Source organism: Tenrec ecaudatus, chromosome Y (genome assembly GCF_050624435.1).
Source record: "Tenrec ecaudatus isolate mTenEca1 chromosome Y, mTenEca1.hap1, whole genome shotgun sequence".
Taxonomy (NCBI): domain Eukaryota; kingdom Metazoa; phylum Chordata; class Mammalia; order Afrosoricida; family Tenrecidae; genus Tenrec; species Tenrec ecaudatus.
The window spans coordinates 16,370,977-16,390,235 of NC_134549.1; the positions used below are offsets into that span (position 1 = coordinate 16,370,977).

At 62.9% G+C, this 19,259-nt stretch overlaps 1 protein-coding gene across 1 annotated transcript in view; it reads left to right on the forward strand.

Annotated features, from left to right (window-relative positions):
• The first annotated feature begins 2,655 nt into the window (after positions 1-2,655).
• LOC142435544 (anosmin-1-like) overlaps positions 2,656-19,259 on the forward strand; it is a 72,493-nt gene continuing 55,889 nt past the window's right edge. The window contains exon 1 of the mRNA XM_075539767.1: positions 2,656-2,891. Coding sequence (XP_075395882.1) covers positions 2,709-2,891 — 183 coding nt within the window. The 5' untranslated portion in view covers positions 2,656-2,708. The remainder of the gene's footprint in view (positions 2,892-19,259) is intronic.

Here is a 19,259-nt window from a genome sequence, read left to right on the forward strand (position 1 = left end):
TAGCAATGCTGGGCAGCTTTGGACACACTACTGGGTGTCCCAGAGCTCAGGACCAACTTTGCGCGTGTCCGCTCCGGCACAGCGCTGTCCTGGCTCCTCCTGCGGGTGAGAGCAGCCGCGTCCTGCGTCCTGCCTCCTGCAGGTGAGAGCAGCTGCGTCCTGCGTCCTGCAGGTGAGAGCAGTGGCGTCCTGGGTCCTGCAGGTGAGAGCAGCGGCGTCCTGCGTCCTGCACCTGCGTCCTGCAGGTGAGAGCAGCGGCGTCCTGCGTCCTGCACCTGCGTCCTGCAGGTGAGAGCAGCCGCGTCCTGCGTCCTGCAGGTGAGAGCAGCCGTGTCCTGCGTCCTGCCGGTGAGAGCAGCTGCGTCCTGTGCCCTGCACCTGCGTCCTGCAGATGAGAGCAGCCGCGTCCTGCGTCCTGCAGGTGAGAGCAGCCGCGTCCTGCGTCCTGCCGGTGAGAGCAGCTGCGTCCTGTGCCCTGCACCTGCGTCCTGCAGATGAGAGCAGCCGCGTCCTGCGTCCTGCAGGTGAGAGCAGCCGCGTCCTGCGTCCTGCACCTGCGTCCTGCAGGTGAGAGCACCGGTGTCCCTGGGGGTTAAAGGAACCCTGCTGGCAGCTTGTCTTCTGCCACCTTGCAGGAGGAAGCCTGTGGTGACCTATGAGGTGGACCCTGAGTGCCATCGTCTCAGCCACAGGGCCCACCGGCGGGGGAGGGGCGGGCATGAGCGCCCACAAAGCACAGCTCTGAACCCCTCCCCCGCCCAGGCGCGGTTATTTCTGAGCTAGCCACATGGGGGCGGCCACGGGTCAGAATGGACACAGCCTTGAAGGACCCCCTCCTCACCCCACTGCCACCCGGTCGATGCTGGTTCAGAGACCCGAGGGGCAGCGTGGACCTTCCCGGTGGGTTCCCCGGGCGGTGACTGTTTAATGGGGGGTAGAGACCTGCTCCGTCTCCCGAGGAGCTCCGCTGGTTTGGAACTGCCGACCTTGGAGTTGGCAGCGCGGCTCTGGGCAGGGGCGACACGATGTTCAGGGCGGTATTCCGCACTGCAAAGGCCGGCTCGAAGAAAGACAGGTGCGCCTCCCTCCACGCCCGGCCCGGCTGGTGTGAGTGAGGCGGGTGGAGGACGGAGCCGTCAGCCTGGGCGCGCGGACCGCCTCTCGGACAGTGGGGCCTGCGCATGAGCAGGGGCCTGTGTATGCGCGCGTACGCACACGCCCCCCCCAACCCCAGCAGGTGTGCGACACCTGGGCTCACCTGGGCCTGTCCTGCGGCGTGTCTGGAACTATGGAGCGTCACTCTGCATGGGAGGCGCCGGCCAGGGTTCTGAACTGGCGTGAGTGAGCCCCCTCCATCTTTGGGGGGCGGTCCTGAGCCCTTTCTCTCTACGCCCTGTCCCCAAGCGTCCAAGTGTCACAAGGCTAAGGAAGCACGGACTGGATAGTCTGCAGTGAATAGTCCCACCTTCCCTTCCATCTCACCAAAGGTCCGACTGCCATCCGTCTCCCGAACGCCCCCCCACACCCAGCCCCCTTCCTCCAAAGCCTCTTTCCTAATGCAGGGGCTGCTGACCTCAAGGCCCGCGGTTCTGAAGAGGCTGCCGGCTTCATCCGGCAAGGGAGAGGCTTGCAGTGCCAGAGACGCACCGGGTGGGGTGGATGGGCGGCGGTTCTTGCCTGCCCTGCAGCCGCGCTGCGCGTCTCTGCCTCGACTGGGAGGAAGTCAGCGAGCGAGCTTTGAGCACGGGTTGCAAAAGTCCCATCCCTGGGAGAAAGGTAAGCAGGGACTTCCTGGTGCTTTCTCGCTACTCAGCTGTGACATCGCCCAGATGTGTCTGTGCATGATGCGGCAGGCCGACACAGGATGCTAGTGGGGCAGCCCTGACCCTCCCTTCCCATGGTGGGGGGCGGGGGGCAAGGGGCACAGGTGGGGCCAGGGGTGCCGAGGCCCTAGACGGAGGGCAAGTGCAGGGGTGAGAGAAGCAGAGAGAATAGGGTGCTGACTCAGTCACTCACCCACCGTCCACCCACCCACTCATCCACCCACTCACTCATCCACCCACCCACCCACTCGCCCACCCATCCACTCGCTCACCCATCCACTCGCCCACCCGCTCCCTCACAGCTACAGAACGGAAGGACACCCCAGGAGGCAGGGTGGCTGCGTCCGCAGGGCAGGACTAGCTAGCTCCTGTGCACTAGGCTGCGGCCCAGGTGAAGGGGCGGGTGGCGGGGAGAAGGCAGCAGAGCAATGCAAGGAAGGAGGAGGAGGGCTGCAAAATAAACCAGCCCCCCACGCACCCCGCCCCGCCCCCGGCCGCGCTTGGGCCCGGGCCGGAGGTCTCCATCCGTCCTCGGCAAAGCGGCACTGGCCGAGGGCCCCGCCGGCTGACCCGAGCTGGCCCAGGCCGCGCGCCCCGGCTTCCCGCGACGGGCAGTCGGCGCGCCCACCTGCGGCCAGGACCGCGCGGCGCAGGGCCTGCTGGAAGGGGCGGAGCCGCGCGGGGAGGGGCCCGGGGCCGCGAGAGCGGCGCAGAGGCCTCCCGGGGGCCGTCACTCAGCGCGCTCCAGCCAATGCGCGGGCGCCTGTCACCCCGGCCCCGCCCCCGGGCGCGGGCCCGCGCGCGCCGCGCGGCTGCAGGAACTTGGGGCCGAGTTGCGGCGCGCGGGCCCGGGGAGCGGCCGCGGAGCGGGAGGCGCGCGCAGCCATGGCCCCCGGCGCGCCCGGCGCCGCGCTGACCCTGAGCCTCTGGCTGCTGACCTGCGGCTGCCTGGCGGCGCGGCGGCCCGACGAGTCCCTGGCGGCCAGCAGCGTCCATCGCGCCCGCTGCGCCTCCCGGTGCCTCAGCCTGCAGCTCACGCACCTCTCCGCCTTCTTCCAGCACGTCCAGGTAGGGCGCCCCGCGCCCCCTCCCGCCGCCCCGGCTCCTCCCGGCGCAGCGCGGGCTCCAGCGCGGCGGGTCCCCTGGCGGCGGCCCTTGCGCCCCGGGGCCGGGACCCGCCCGCCCCCCGCCCCCCGCCCGCAGGTGCCCGCGGGGGCGCTGTGCCTGCCCAAGGACCTCCCTGCACGCGGAGGGCCGGGCGCCTGGTCCTGCGCCCCGGAGGCGCGGGGGATCCGTGCGCGTCCCCTCCTGGGTCCGCGGCGTCCGGGTCTGGGAGCGCCCAGCGCGGGGCGCAGGCTGAGGGTCGGGGTGCCAGGACCTCCACGTCGCTTTCCTCCCACGCCGGGCGCTTTGTGTCGGCGCTGGAGGCGGTGTGCGCGGATCTGCGGCGACCGGGGACCTCGGGGTGGGCGATGGGGGGGGACCTCGGGGTGGGTGCCCGCGGTGTGCCGGCTCCCGGGGCGCGGGGGGGGGGGTCTGGGCCGTGCGCCGAGCCCGGATACGGGGGCGCACCCGAGCAACACCCCGAATCGCGTCCCTGGAGCCCAGCGGCTGCCTTTCCCAGCTGGGCAGAGCGCGCCAGTGCCAGCCTCCTCTGCTCCCTCCGCCCCAGGCTCTCCCCCTCCCTCTCCCCTCCCCTCCTCTCCCTTCCCCTCCTCTCCCCCCTCTCCCCTCCCCTCCTCTCCTCCCCTCCCCTCCTCTCCTCTCCCCTCCTCTCCTCTCCTCCCCTCCTCTCCCCTCCTCTCCTCTCCCCTCCTCTCCCCTCCTCTCCTCCTCTCCCCTCCTCTCCTCTCCTCCTCTCCTCCCCTCCTCTCCCCTCCTCTCCTCTCCTCTCCTCTCCTCTCCTCCCCTCCTCTCCCCTCCTCTCCTCTCCCCTCCTCTCCTCTCCCCTCCTCTCCTCTCCTCCCCTCCTCTCCCCTCCTCTCCTCTCCCCTCCTCTCCCCTCCTCTCCTCCTCTCCCCTCCTCTCCTCTCCTCTCCTCTCCTCTCCTCCCCTCCTCTCCCCTCCTCTCCCCTCCCCTCCTCTCCTCTCCCCTCCTCTCCTCTCCTCCCCTCCTCTCCCCTCCCCTCCCCTCCTCTCCTCCCCTCCTCTCCCCTCCTCTCCTCTCTCCTCCTCTCCCCTCCCCTCCTCTCCCCTCCTCTCCCCTCCTCTCCCCTCCTCTCCTCTCCTCCCCTCCTCTCCCCTCCTCTCCCCTCCTCTCCCCTCCTCTCCCCTCCTCTCCCCTCCTCTCCTCTCCTCCCCTCCTCTCCCCTCCTCTCCCCTCCTCTCCTCTCCCCTCCTCTCCTCTCCCCTCCTCTCCTCTCCTCCCCTCCTCTCCCCTCCTCTCCCCTCCTCTCCCCTCCTCTCCCCTCCTCTCCCCTCCTCTCCTCTCCTCCCCTCCTCTCCCCTCCTCTCCTCTCCCCTCCTCTCCCCTCCTCTCCTCCTCTCCCCTCCTCTCCTCTCCTCTCCTCTCCTCCCCTCCTCTCCCCTCCTCTCCTCTCTCCTCCTCTCCCCTCCCCTCCTCCCCTCCCCTCCCCTCCTCTCCTCTCCCCTGTTCTCACACCGCAACTTCGCGCCCCAGCGCACGCTGCACACTGTGCAGGGAGACCAGGACCTGGGCTGTGAGGAGCGGGGACCCGCTGGCCGGGGGCGCTATGATCCCGGGTGCTGGGCACGCGGAGCCTCTGGCCGGTGCCTGTGAACGCAGGAAGCGCCTTTGGCGCGCGAGGGGCTTGCACCCGGGCCTCGGAGAGAGAGCCGCCGGGCAGGTGGTGTGCAGGTGAGCGGGGGGCGCAGCTGCGAGGGGGCCCGGCGGCTTCCGTGCGCCCAGCGGTTCCGCAGGCGGCCCTTGAGATGGCGGCCAGGACCCCATGGGGCAGTTTCACTCCGCTGCGCGGGGCCACCGGGAGCGGAAGACCAGCGCCCGTGGTGTCCGAGCACTGGACGCGCGGCCGTCCCGAGCGGGCACCAGCGCGGGGATCAGATCGGCGCCCTGGGCGTCCGAGAAAGTCCTCCTGGGCGCGCCGCTTCCGGAGAGGGCGCGCTGCCCTGTCCCCAGAGCGGGGATTCCCGGTGGCCGGCGCGTTTCCTTCAGCCTTCCTGCGGCCTCTTGGCTCCAGGTCTGCCCCCAGGAAGAAGGGTGCCGGCGCCCCCCTTGCCAAGCCACCCGGAGGACGCGCTGATTAGCCGGGCGGGGTGGGCACTCCCGCTGGCAGCCGTGCCCAGCGCCTGGCAGCGCTCCCGGACACGTCTAAACTCAGGGGCGGGAGCTTGCTTCAGGCTGGGCCGCAGGGACGCAGCAAAGGTGTGGTTTCCGTAAGGAGCCCTGCCGCTCCCCAGGTGTTGGATCGGGTAACGAAGGGGAGGGGGCAGCAGTGACCGATGCCGCAGACGTGGATGATGCTCAGTAATGGGCAGACGAGGAGCGGGCTGGCAAAGGCCCCCTGCCGTGCAGTGCAGTGGACTGAGGTCCGGCTGGTGACTGCTGCTCCCCAGTTCGAACCCTCCAGCTGCTCAGCCCGAGAAAGGCGAGGCTGGCCCCTCCCGTAAGTCTGTGAGCTCACAGCCGCTGCCCGCCTGTCCTGCGGGCACCTGAGTCGCATGGACTTGAGAGCTGGGAGGTTGACGTTTTGGGCAAGGCCGGACTGGGGTCCCTTCGTGGAGTTCCTCCGTGGCTACGGGGCTCAGCTGCCGGCTTCAAAGTCGGCCTTCGGAGCCCACCCCAGGCAGCGGGACAGAAAGAGCCATCGCAGGGTCCACTCAGCCCTGGTGTGCTGGGCCGCACGGCCGCCTGTGAGCCGGGCAAGGCCCCCGGGAAGGAGGCTGGGCTGGAGGACAAGGTAGGGTGTGGCCTCCGGAAGGAGTGTGTATGTGTGTGTGTGTGTGTGTGTGTGTCCTGGGCGAGGAAGAGAGGGGCGCTCAGGGAGGTGGAGACGTGGGAGGGGTCCCCAGGGGCATCTGCAGGGTGGGTGCTGGCTCCACGGGTGTCTGGCTCCACACCCCTGCTCCCTCTTTGATCCCCCTCCACCGACCTACCTGGATGGTCACCAAGCCATCTATGTGCATTTACCTACCACCAAAGCCCTGGACCGCTCACCAAGCCATCAGCAGTTCGAGTCCACCCAGGGGCCGCTGAGAAACTCCACCGAGTGTGGATTTGGGGGGCGGGGTGTCCCCACCCTCGGAGAGCCCTTGTTCAGGCCTGTGCTGCGCGCCCCAGGCCCTCCTTCTTCCTGCCTGTGAGCGGTTTCACTCAAGGCAGAGAGGGAGAAGAGCATGAAGCAGGGGCTTGATGGCAGACAGTCAGTCTGAGTTGATGTTGGGGTGCAGGCAGGCACGGGGAAGGGGTGGAACCCCGCTTCCGTGCAGGCGACTGGGGTCAGATTCCAGGCCCGTGCACCCACCGTCTGACATGGAGGTCCCAGGGGCTCTCCTGGACCACGAGGGAGATGAGGAGGCAAGGACTGGAGATCTGCTGAGTTACCCAGTCAAGGAGCGCCCGGTGCCTGGATGACCTGCCATCTCGAGAATGGTGCGTTTGTCCCGTTATGCCCGGGGCCTCCGCGAGTCTAGGTCCAGTGGAGGGCACCCGGTGGGTGTCTGGAGGGGCACGTGGCGACGTCTGTGCCCGGATTCAGGGCAGCAGAGGGAGAAAGCCGCTGGAACCCTGGGGAGGGTGATGGCACCTGGTGGTTGGCAGCCCTGGCCAGAGGCTGGCAGGTCTTATTCCTGTTAGGATTTGGTGGCTTCAGTGGGACTTTCTTCACCCTGTAAGGACCTCTGACCGCGTCCCCCAGGCGCTGATTTGAGATCAGAGGGAAGCTGTTTGTTTTGGCAGGAGCAGGACTAGGCTGCCCATGAACATTCTGCTCAGCAGCCTGCTCCTCCGAGGAAAGCAAACAACTAGCTGACCAACCCCTGCAGCGGCCCCTGAGCTGCCCGCACAGACGCACAGGTTCCTGGCAGCCCAGCGTGGGGCGTGGCCAGCGTGGACCCATTCCAGGCCTGCCCTTCCCCTGTAGCCTGGGAACCCCTGGCCTGTCCCCTTTCTGCTCTTGGGCAGGTGGTTTGGGGGCGATTGCCAAAAATGTTCTGAATGTGACCCAAAGTCAACCTTGTGCTGGTCTCTGCACGGGTGCAGTGTGTGAGGGTTGGCCGTCCACCACAAGGGTAGATGTGGCCGCAGGAGACCCCCAGCCACCTGCTCCTCCTCCTCCTCCTCCTCCTCCTCCTCCTCCTCCTCCTCCTCCTCCTCCTCCTCCTCCTCCTCCTCCTCCGGAGAAAGACAGGCTTTCTACACCTGCACAGAGATACAGTCTCAGGAACCCGCAGGGACAGGTCAACGAGGACTCAGAATCTACTCCATGTCAGTGAGCTGGCCTTTCAATCTCATTGCAACTCTTATTTTGTTTTTAATCAGTTTATTAAGGGCTCATACAACTCTTACCACAATCCATACATATACATACATCAATTGTATAAAGCACATCCATACATTCCCTGCCCCAATCATTCTCAAGGCATTTGCTCTCCACTTAAGCCCCTTGCATCAGGTCCCCTTTTTTTTTCCCTCCCTCCCCTTTCCCCCCTCCCTCATGTGCCCTTGGTAATTTATACATCGTTATTTTGTCATATCTTGCCCTATCCGGAGTCTCCCTTCCCCGGTTCTCTGCTGTCCCTCTCCCAGGGAAGAGGTCACATGTGGATCCTTGTAATCAGTTCCCCCTTTCCAACCCACTCACCCTCCACTCTCCTAGCATCGTCCCTCACTCCCTTGGTCCTGGAGGTATCGTCCACCCTGGATTCCCTGTGCCTCCAGCCCTCATATGTACCAGTGTACAGCCTCTGCCCTATCCAGTCCTGCAAGGTAGAATTCGGATCATGGTAGTTGGGGGGAGGAAGCATCCAGGATCTGGGGGAAAGCTGTGTTCTTCATCGGTACTACCTCGCACCCTAATTAACCCATCTCCTCTCCTAAACCCCTCTATGAGGGGATCTCCATTGGCCGACACTTGGGCCTTGGGTCTCCACTCTGCACTTCCCCCTTCATTCACCATGGTGAGAATTTTTTTTTGCATGATGCCTTATACCTGGTACCTTGGCACCTCGTGATCGCACTGGCCGGTGTGTTCTTCCATGTGGGCTTTTTTGCTTCTGAGCTAGATGGCCGCTTGTTTATCTTCAAGCCTTTAAGACCCCAGTCACTATCTCTTTTGATAGCCGGGCACCATCAGCTTTCTTCACCATATTTGCTTGTTCACTCACTTTGGCTCCAGCAGTTGCGTCGGGCGAGTGAGCATCATAGAGTTCCAATTTAATAGAAGAAAGTATTCATGCATTGAGGGAGTGTTTGAGTAGAGGCCCAAGGTCCTTCCGCCACCTTAATACTAAACCTGTAAATACAGGCGCAAAGACCTATTCCCCCATCTGCATATATAAATATATGTGCATATGAACATGCCTGTATTTAGACCTCTGTAAACGCCTGCTGCCTCCCTGCTCTGTCCTCTGTTTCCCTTGACTTTCCTCCTGTCCCGCCATCCTGCTGCGTCCCCGCCTGGGTTTCAGCAATTCCTGTTCGTTACCTTACCCCTGATCAGGCCCCAGCAGGCCTCCCGCACCCTCCTCACCACTGAGTGGGATCCCTTGTTGTTCCCTTGTCCCTGGGTGTGTTGACACCACTTCCTCTCCCATTAACCCTTCTGGCTCCGCTTAGGAAATGTCCGTAGCCGTGGACGAGTGAGGAGCACCCTGGGCTCTGCTGGCCTGAGGGCATGCGCATTCCTTGTGCCGGCTCTAAGCCCTCGCTGCTCTCGGCGTTAAAGGCTTTCGTCCCGTCCACCCATGCGCCCACGGAGAAAGTCCTGGTGGCAAGCGGCCACTGGGTGCGTCCCACCAACTGGAGCCGGCGGCCCTGTGCTCGTGTTCGGGTCTATGGACGTACGAGGCCTCGGCGAGACAGTGGTTCCCAGCCTTCCCACGGCCGCCGAGGGTCCCCGGAGCCGCCAGAGCATCGGAAGGGGCTCTCTGGGGTGCTCGGGGCGGACGCTTTGTCCAAAGGCTGCCAGGCCTGCTTCCCATGCTCCTCGGCACGGACGGGCACCCCCAACTCTTTGGTTGGCGACTGAGGGCCCCCCTCTGCTTGTCAAGCTGAGACCCCTGAGATCACTCACCTGGACGCCCCCCCCCAGGGCGCTAGGCCGTGTTGCGTGTGCGAGGCTGGCAGCCACCATGACGACGCGTGGGCCTCTGTGCCATCTCTGAGCTGCACCAGTAGCTGGGGGGGGGGAGCCCCTTCCAGGAGCTCTCTGCACACTGTGCCCTTGCCGAGTTCTCACAAGCAGCCCAGTAGCCAGGCCTTTCTTCTGCGGGACATTTCGGTGCCTCGAGCCACCAAAAGCAGCAGCCGACAGCCGCGAGAGCTGGTGTCAGCGCGCGACACGGAAAACGGACCCAGTGGGAAGACCCGGCCTCGCACGTGTGTGAGGTTGCACGTGTCATGTGTGTTCGCGTGTACCTGCCAGCGGCGGCACTGGCCCACGGGGTCCCCAAGTCGCCACACCACAGCAGCACGTCTGGGGGGCACCGCGCCGCCCCACGAGCACCCCCAGGGCCCTCCACACACAGGCTCTCCTGAGCGACAGCCGTGTGTCTGTCTGTCCCAGGCCGCCTTCCTCCGGGAGCAGGCGGCTGCGGTTGCTCCCGCCGAGCAGATGCTGGGCTCGAACACACAGCCCTTTGGCCAAACACTGGGGCCCCCGGGGCTCCGGACCTTGGGAGTGTCCGGTGACCTCCAGGCTGCTCCGGGAAAGCTCCTTGAGATGACGCACTCCCTCCCCAAGGCGGGTGTGAAGGCCAGGCCTCCTGGTGCTGTGCCCCAGGGTCCCCCACGGCAGCAGAGCTGGGGTGCCTCCCTCCCCCTGCAGACGGAGCGGGAGCCGCTGGCTGGCGGGCTCTCTGGGTCGCCATTGTGTCAGCAGAAAAAGACATTTCATTCCAGGTCACTTTGTCTCTTGTGGAAAGTCGGCCCGCTTCCCAGAGGCCTGGGCTTGCAGGCTCTGCTCCATCCATGTGTTTGGAGAGGGGCTCCCCGCACACTCTGCAGATTCATGTGTGAAGGAACAGGCTTCCTATGCGCATAAAGAGACAGTGTCATGCAGAAACCCACAGGCCCAGGGGCCCAATGCGCTGAACCTGACTTGATGGCTCTGAAGGAGGAGGAGATACCTGCGTCTAGAGCTCCATCTACCTGTGTCTGTGTCTGTGCATCTGTATCTAGAGCTGCTTCTCCATGTGTCTGTGTCTCTGACCTAGGTCCCGACATCCGTATCTACAGCTGTATCTCTATCTATAGGAACGAGTGCATCTGTGTCCACATCTGTATGTACAGCTCTGCTCCTGGGCCTGCATCTCCATGCCTTCATCTCTGTCTGCACCGGGGCCTGTATCTCCATGCCTCCATCTCTGTCTGCACCGGGGCCTACATCTCCATGTCTCCATGTCTGTCTGCACCGGGGCCTGCATCTCCATGTCTCCATCTCTGTCTGCACCGGGGCCTACATCTCCATGCCTCCATGTCTGTCTGCACCGGGGCCTACATCTCCATGTCTCCATGTCTGTGTGCTCCTGGGCCTGCATCTCCATGCCTCCATCTCTGTCTGCTCCTGGGCCTGCATCTCCATGCCTCCATGTCTGTCTGCACCGGGGCCTACATCTCCATGTCTCCATGTCTGTCTGCACCGGGGCCTGCATCTCCATGTCTCCATCTCTGTCTGCTCCTGGGCCTGCATCTCCATGTCTCCATCTCTGTCTGCTCCTGGGCCTGCATCTCCATGCCTTCATCTCTGTCTGCACCTGGGCCTGCATCTCCATGTCTCCATGTCCTGTCTGCACCGAGGCCTGCATCTCCATGTCTCCATGTCTGTCTGCTCCTGGGCCTGCATCTCCATGTCTCCATGTCTGTCTGCTCCTGGGCCTGCATCTCCATGTCTCCATCTCTGTCTGCTCCTGGGCCTGCATCTCCATGCCTCCATCTCTGTCTGCTCCTGGGCCTGCATCTCCATGCCTCCATCTCTGTCTGCTCCTGGGCCTGCATCTCCATGCCTCCATGTCTGTGTGCTCCTGGGCCTGCATGTCCATGTCTCCATGTCTGTCTGCTCCTGGGCCTGCATCTCCATGTCTCTATGTCTGTCTGCTCCTGGGCCTGCATCTCCATGTCTCCATGTCTGTGTGCTCCTGGGCCTGCATCTCCATGCCTCCATCTCTGTCTGCACCTGGGCCTGCATCTCCATGCCTCCATCTCTGTCTGTTCCTGGGCCTGCATCTCCATTATTTCCATGTCTCTCTGCTCCTGGGCCTGCATCTCCATGTCTCCATGTCTGTGTGCTCCTGGGCCTGCATCTCCATGTCTCCATGTCTGTCTGCTCCGGGGCCTGCATCTCCATGTCTCCATGTCTGGCTGCTCCTGGGCCTGCATGTCCATGCCTCCATGTCTGTGTGCTCCGGGGCCTGCATCTCCATGTCTCCATCTCTGTCTGCTCCGGGGCCTGCATCTCCATGTCTCCATGTCTGTCTGCACCTGGGCCTGCATCTCCATGTCTCCATGTCTGCGTGCTCCTGGGCCTGCATCTCCATGCCTCCATCTCTGTCTGGTCCTGGGCCTGCATCTCCATGCCTCCATGTCTGTGTGCTCCTGGGCCTGCATCTCCATCTCTCCATGTCTGTCTGCTCCTGGGCCTGCATCTCCATGCCTCCATCTCTGTCTGCCCCTGGGCCTGCATCTCCATGCCTCCATGTCTGTCTGCTCCTGGGCCTGCATCTCCATTATTTCCATGTCTCTCTGCTCCTGGGCCTGCATCTCCATGCCTCCATGTCTGTGTGCTCCGGGGCCTGCATCTCCATGTCTCCATGTCTGTGTGCTCCGGGGCCTGCATCTCCATGTCTCCATGTCTGTGTGCTCCTGGGCCTGCATCTCCATGCCTCCATGTCTGTCTGCTCCTGGGCCTGCATCTCCATGCCTCCATGTCTGTGTGCTCCTGGGCCTGCATCTCCATGTCTCCATGTCTGTCTGCTCCTGGGCCTGCATCTCCATGCCTCCATCTCTGTCTGCTCCTGGGCCTGCATCTCCATGTCTCCATGTCTGTCTGCTCCTGGGCCTGCATCTCCATGCCTCCATGTCTGTGTGCTCCTGGGCCTGCATCTCCATCTCTCCATGTCTGTCTGCTCCTGGGCCTGCATCTCCATGTCTCCATGTCTGTCTGCTCCTGGGCCTGCATCTCCATGTCTCCATGTCTGTCTGCTCCTGGGCCTGCATCTCCATGCCTCCATCTCTGTCTGCCCCTGGGCCTGCATCTCCATGCCTCCATGTCTGTCTGCTCCTGGGCCTGCATCTCCATTATTTCCATGTCTGTCTGCTCCTGGGCCTGCATCTCCATGTCTCCATCTCTGTCTGCTCCTGGGCCTGCATCTCCATGTCTCCATGTCTGTGTGCTCCGGGGCCTGCATCTCCATGTCTCCATATCTGTCTGCTCCTGGGCCTGCATCTCCATGCCTCCATGTCTGTGTGCTCCTGGGCCTGCATCTCCATGTCTCCATGTCTGTCTGCTCCTGGGCCTGCATCTCCATGCCTCCATCTCTGTCTGCTCCTGGGCCTGCATCTCCATGTCTCCATGTCTGTCTGCTCCTGGGCCTGCATCTCCATGTCTCCATCTCTGTCTGCACCTGGGCCTGCATCTCCATGTCTCCATCTCTGTGTGCTCCTGGGCCTGCATTCCATGCCTCCATGTCTGTCTGCTCCGGGGCCTGCATCTCCATGCCTCCATGTCTGTCTGCTCCTGGGCCTGCATCTCCATGCCTCCATCTCTGTCTGCTCCTGGGTCTGCATGTCCATGCCTCCATGTCTGTGTGCTCCTGGGCCTGCATCTCCATGTCTCCATCTCTGTCTGCTCCTGGGCCTGCATCTCCATGCCTCCATCTGTGTCTGCTCCTGGGCCTGCATCTCCATTATTTCCATGTCTCTCTGCTCCTGGGCCTGCATCTCCATGTCTCCATGTCTGTGTGCTCCTGTGCCTGCATCTCCATGTCTCCATGTCTGTCTGCTCCTGGGCCTGCATCTCCATTTCTCCATGTCTGTCTGCTCCTGGGCCTGCTTCTCCATGCCTCCATCTCTGTCTGCTCCTGGGCCTGCATCTCCATGTCTCCAACTCTGTCTGCTCCTGGGCCTGCATCTCCATGCCTCCATGTCTGTGTGCTCCTGGGCCTGCATCTCCATGTCTCCAACTCTGTCTGCTCCTGGGCCTGCATCTCCATGCCTCCATGTCTGTCTGCACCTGGGCCTGCATCTCCATGTCTCCATGTCTGTCTGTTCCTGGGCCTGCATCTCCATGTCTCCATGTCTGTCTGTTCCTGGGCCTGCATCTCCATGTCTCCATGTCTGTCTGCACCTGGGCCTGCATCTCCATGCCTCCATGTCTGTGTGCTCCGGGGCCTATAGACCCGTATCGATGTCTGCATCTAGTTCCATGTGCATCTTACGTCTGTACAGATCCATGTCCATATCTCTATGTATCTTTGTATCTATGGGGGCGATTGCATCTGGTCTGTGTCGACATCCGTGTTGATATCTGTGCATGCGCATCCAGAGATATATCCATCTATCCCTTGTATGATCCACGTCTGTGTGAGCATGTGGAGCTGGGTCTGTGGGTGCAGTGGTATCTGCAGCGACATCTGCCTCCGTGTCCATCTCTGTCACCCCTGTGTACGTGTAGACACATGTGCCTGTGTGGATTTGTGTCGACACCTGCTGCCGTACGCTGCGTGTGCATCTCCATCTAGGTTTCCACAAGGACACATCAGTTCTCGGGGCGACGGCTCTGCCCGTTCCATCCTGGGTCGTTCACCCGACTTCCCTCGCATGCAAACGCGCTTCCTCCTGTGAAGGCCCTGCTCACGTGGTCCGGAGCCAGAACTGCTGCTGAGCCACTTAGCGGGGGGCAGGACACGAGGTCTGGGGGTGGCAGCCTGGGAGGAGTGGGGGTTCTTGTTCCTGGACAGGGCAGCTCCTGCAGCGAAGGGCAACAGGGCACCTCTGTGAGTGGGCAGCAGCCCGGCGTCGGTGAGGCTGGTTCCATCCTGGGTGGGAGGAAGACCGCCCTGTGGTGAGAGCACGATGCTGTGCACCCGGGCGGGCAATCCGCCGGGAAGTCCACCGGAGGAGGCAGGCACGGGTCCCAGGTGCTCGGGTTTTCCAGCTGGGCTTGGCCCAGCGTTCCTGAAGGTCCAGCCCAGGAAGGACAGCGGGGTGGGGGGGGGGGGGATGGGCGCAGGGCCCCAGAGCATTTCCTTCTGAGGTTCACAGGGTCGCCAGGCATCAACCAGACTCCACAGCCCCTGGCGACAGAGAAGACTTCGGGCCGCAAGGGCTCCCGACCCCTGTCCTGTGTCTATTGTGGATGCCGCACAGGGCTGACCCCCGCCCCCCAGTCTGCGTGTCTATCAGGACGGTGCTCAGGGCGTGACCATCACCGTGGGCACTTATGGGGCGTATTCGCAGGAGCCCTGCTGGCTTCGCGGAGAAGCGTTTGACGGCTAACCTCAAGGTCAGCAGATTGAAACCGCTCGGGGAGAAGTGGGACTTCCCCTCCCGTAAAGAGGGGCGGCCTCAGAAACGCACCGAGGCTGCTCTGTCCCAAAGAGCCACTGTGAGCCGCCAGTGACTCAGTGGCAGTGAGTTTGATTGTGCGTCCTGGTGGTGCTGGACAGTCAACTGCAAGGTCGGCAGTTCAAGCCCCTCTTGGGGGAAGATGAGGCTAATCCGGCTGCTTCTGAAAGGAGTTCTAGGCTCAGAAATCACCAGGGGCAGCAGTTCTTCCTGGTCACTGTGAGTCGGGACCGCTCGACGGCTGCGTCGGACGTGGGGTGTCACTAAGACGTTCTGTGGAAACGCGGGGCGGGATGCATGTGTGGCCCTAATGCATTGCCGCGGCGGCCTTAGGAGAGGCTCAGACACAGGCGTGAGGACGCCGTGGGGCTGGACGGGGTTTGCACCCATGGCCCCTCCCAGGAGGGGCCTTTGGGCGCGTTCCCTCTGCCAGCCAGCGCTTCAGCCGGCAGCCTCAGGCTTGCCTGCTGCATGTCCCAGCAGCAAGCTTGTCGGGCTGATGCCCAGGCCCATGCGCTGGCCACCGGCCGACAGGCCGGTTGTCTAGGGAACCGTAGCAGCAGGCACAACGGGCCCCTTGTGAGCGGTCAGCAGAGCAGGCATTGTCAGGCCCACCAAACCGTCCCACAAAGCCGCACAGTCTGGGGGCCCACACAGGGCGCCGTGGGTTGGCACAGCGGGGCATCAAGCCCCCGAGCATCAGGCGGGAGGCGCCCGTGGCCCGTGAGGACAGCAGAGCCAATCCGGCTGGAGCCGTGGAGTTCATGCTCAGGTGCGGGCCCGAGGGCGCTCAGGCAGAAATGCACGGGGCGGGCGTCATGGGCAGGGTGGGAACAGACATGAGCGTGGCCAGTGCAGCTGCCCCGCCGAGGATGGCTCTGGGAGCACCCAGCCGTCCTCACCACCCCACCCTCACCAGCTCCCCGACCCTCACCGTCTCCCCCATCTCCACCATCTCCATCCTCACCATCTCCACCATCTCCATCTCCACCATCTCCATCTCCACCATCTCTATCTCCACCATCACCATCTCCACCATCTCCACCATCTCCATCTCCACCATCTCCATCTCCACCATCTCCATCTCCACCATCTCCATCTCCACCATCTCCATCCTCACCATCTCCACCATCTCCATCCTCACCATCTCCACCATCTCCATCTCCACCATCTCCATCCTCACCATCTCCATCCTCACCATCTCCATCTCCACCCTCACCATCTCCATCTCCATCATCTCCATCTCCATCATCTCCATCTCCCCATTCTCCATCTCCCCCATCTCCATCTCCACCATCTCCACCCTCACCATCTCCATCTCCCCCATCTCCATCCTCACCATCTCCACCCTCACCATCTCCATCTCCACCATCTCCATCCTCACCATCTCCACCCTCACCATCTCCATCTCCACCCTCACCATCTCCATCTCCATCATCTCCATCTCCACCATCTCCATCTCCACCATCTCCATCTCCCCCATCTCCATCCTCACCATCTCCACCCTCACCATCTCCATCTCCACCATCTCCATCCTCACCATCTCCATCCTCACCATCTCCATCTCCACCATCTCCATCTCCACCATCTCCATCTCCCCCATCTCCATCATCTCCATCTCCCCCATCTCCATCCTCACCATCTCCACCCTCACCATCTCCATCTCCACCATCTCCATCCTCACCATCTCCATCCTCACCATCTCCATCTCCACCATCTCCATCTCCACCATCTCCATCTCCCCCATCTCCATCATCTCCATCTCCCCCATCTCCATCCTCACCATCTCCACCCTCACCATCTCCATCTCCACCATCTCCATCCTCACCATCTCCATCCTCACCATCTCCATCTCCACCATCTCCATCTCCACCATCTCCATCTCCCCCATCTCCATCATCTCCATCTCCCCATTCTCCATCTCCCCCATCTCCATCTCCACCATCTCCACCCTCACCATCTCCATCTCCCCCATCTCCATCCTCACCATCTCCACCCTCACCATCTCCATCTCCACCATCTCCATCATCTCCATCTCCCCCATCTCCATCCTCACCATCTCCATCTCCACCATCTCCATCATCTCCATCTCCCCCATCTCCATCCTCACCATCTCCATCTCCATCATCTCCATCTCCACCATCTCCATCTCCCCCATCTCCATCTCCCCCATCTCCATCCTCACCATCTCCATCTCCACCATCTCCATCTCCCCCATCTCCACCATCACCATCTCCCCCATCTCCATCCTCACCATCTCCATCTCCACCATCGCCATCTCCACCATCCTCACCATCTCTATCCTCACCATCTCCATCTCCACCATCACCATCTCCTCCATCTCCATCACCCCCACCCTCACCATCTCCTCCATCTCCATCACCCCCACCCTCACCATCTCCTCCATCTCCATCACCCCCACCCTCACCATCTCCTCCATCTCCATCTCCACCATCACCATCCTCACAATCTCCATCTCCGTCTCCACCATCTCCATCCTCACCATCACCCCCAGCACCACCGTCTCCATCGCCCCCATTATCCTGGCATCTGGGGAGCACTCAGGCTGGGCTCCTCCCAGGACCTGTGAGACGTTGCGGGTTCCCCGCCAACCCCACCATTCAGACGGCTTCATTCTTACACGGCCTTCCCTGGCATCAGTGATGAAATGAACTATGTCATACCATCGGCTCAAAGCATTTCGGACCATAATGAACTCCTCAATGTTAGCCCTTCTCTCTGCTTCCCAGGCATTCGTGGCTGGGGGGAGCCCTGGTGGCTAGCGGCTACGCACTGGGCTGTGAATCGCATGGTCAGCGGTTCAAAACCACCATGGAGGGAGGAGCCCCGCAGGGGTTTCTGTGAGTCAGTCCTGACTGGTGGAGGGAGGAGCCCCGCAGGGGACGCCTGGAGGTGAGTGTGGACTGGTTTGGGTTTCCTGTTGGGGCAGAAGGCTGCTGTCCAAGAGCTGGGAGGTCTCATCCCACCAAGAGGTGGCTCAGAAGAAAGATCTGGCGCTCTCTTTCCTGGAACAAAGCCCTGGTGGTGCCCTGCTGGGCTGACAATCACCGGGTCAGGAGCTCAGGCTGAACCCGCCGTGGCTCTGGGGGAGAACGTTGAGACTCTGTGCTTCTGTAAAGACTGACCACCTGGGGCGCCCTCGGGGGAAGCTCTCCATCTGCCCCCCTGAGCCTGCCTCACACTGGGGGTCCCTGATTGAGGGTGCTGGGCAGACAGACTAGAATGGACCTGGGGCAGGAGCTTTGGGCTCAGGGCCAACAAAGGAAACGCGGGCAAACCCCCGAGACCACGGCCGGCCCCTCAGGAGCCGAAAGCTTGGAATGGCCGAGGCTGCCTTTCTGACCCCCACGACCTTCATGGAACCCTCTCGGCTGCTCCAGGACTAGCTGGGGGGGCTCATTTCCACGTGGATGCCGGCTCCCCCACCACCAACAGAACGGCCACGCATGCCCGCTGCAGCCTTGCAGCACTTGGGTCGCCCCCTGACAGCAAGCCCCGTGGAAAGCGCCCTGCCCCCCCATTGCCGGGGAGCATTGTTCCCATCCCCTTCCAGCCCCGGGTGGGGCTTTCTCTCAGACACAGGCCACGGACAAACAGAAGGTCCAAGCCCACAAGGACACCGTCACCATCGCTGTCTTCCCTGCATGGTGCTGCTGCCCCCCCAAAAAAACCCTCCCTCAAAACCTCTGTGCCCTCACAGTGACCGTGCAGGGCAGGACAGGGCAGGACAGGACAGGACAGGGCAGGACAGGGCAGGACTGGACAAGACAGGGCAGGACAGGGCAGGACTGGACAGGACAGGATAGGACAGGACAGGGCAGGACAGGACAGGGCAGGACAGGACAGGACAGGGCAGGACTGGACAGGACAGGATAGGACAGGACAGGGCAGGACAGGACAGGGCAGGGTAGGACAGGACAGGACTAGACTGGACAGGACAGGACAGGGCAGGGCAGGGACGCCCTGTAAGTGTCTGAGTCTGGGACTCGGTACAGGAGCTCAAAGCCTCGTCTTTCTCCCAAGGAGCGTCGGCTGGTTTTGAACTGGTGACCTGTGGTTGTCAGCTCCTGAGGCACCAGGGCTGCTTGTTCTGCCCCAAGGGCGCCCTGGGCGACCAGAGCTCTCCGCGGCTGGGCTAGTGGGCATGGTGCGCTGGGGCGGTGCTGAGGCAGAGACGGGTCCGTGCCTTGCTGGCATGGGGAGAGCGCTCATCCTGGGGGCTCTCTGGGTTTCCTGGGGCGGGGAGTTGTGGGGGTCCAGGCTCCTGGGATTCAGAACCGGCGGGGGGAGGAAGGGTGCCCTCAGTGGGCTGTGGTGTTCTGGGAAGGGGAGGGGCAAGCTGAGGAGCTGGTTTTGCTGGCCGCCAGGTGGTGGGCAGCCGCTGGCCCCTGTAGGCACGTTGTCCAGGCGTCTTGTACGCCCCTCTTCACTCCTCACCTCCTTTGCTGGGAAACCTCAGCCACGCACGAAGCTAGTCCCCCACCCTTTTAAGAAAGTCATTATCAATTGGGAGTTCACGCACATATCATTTCATAGAGCAATCACGCCGGGCAGAACGGTACAGTCGCTCCGCAATCGGGTTCCAAACAGTCTCTGTCTCCCTGGACGCCGTGACACCCTCTCCCTTTTATCGCCCCTCCCCGGCCTCCGTGCACCCCTGCCCCACGGAACCCTGATCCACTTGCTGCCCCGATCGGTTCATCAAGCCGGGGTCA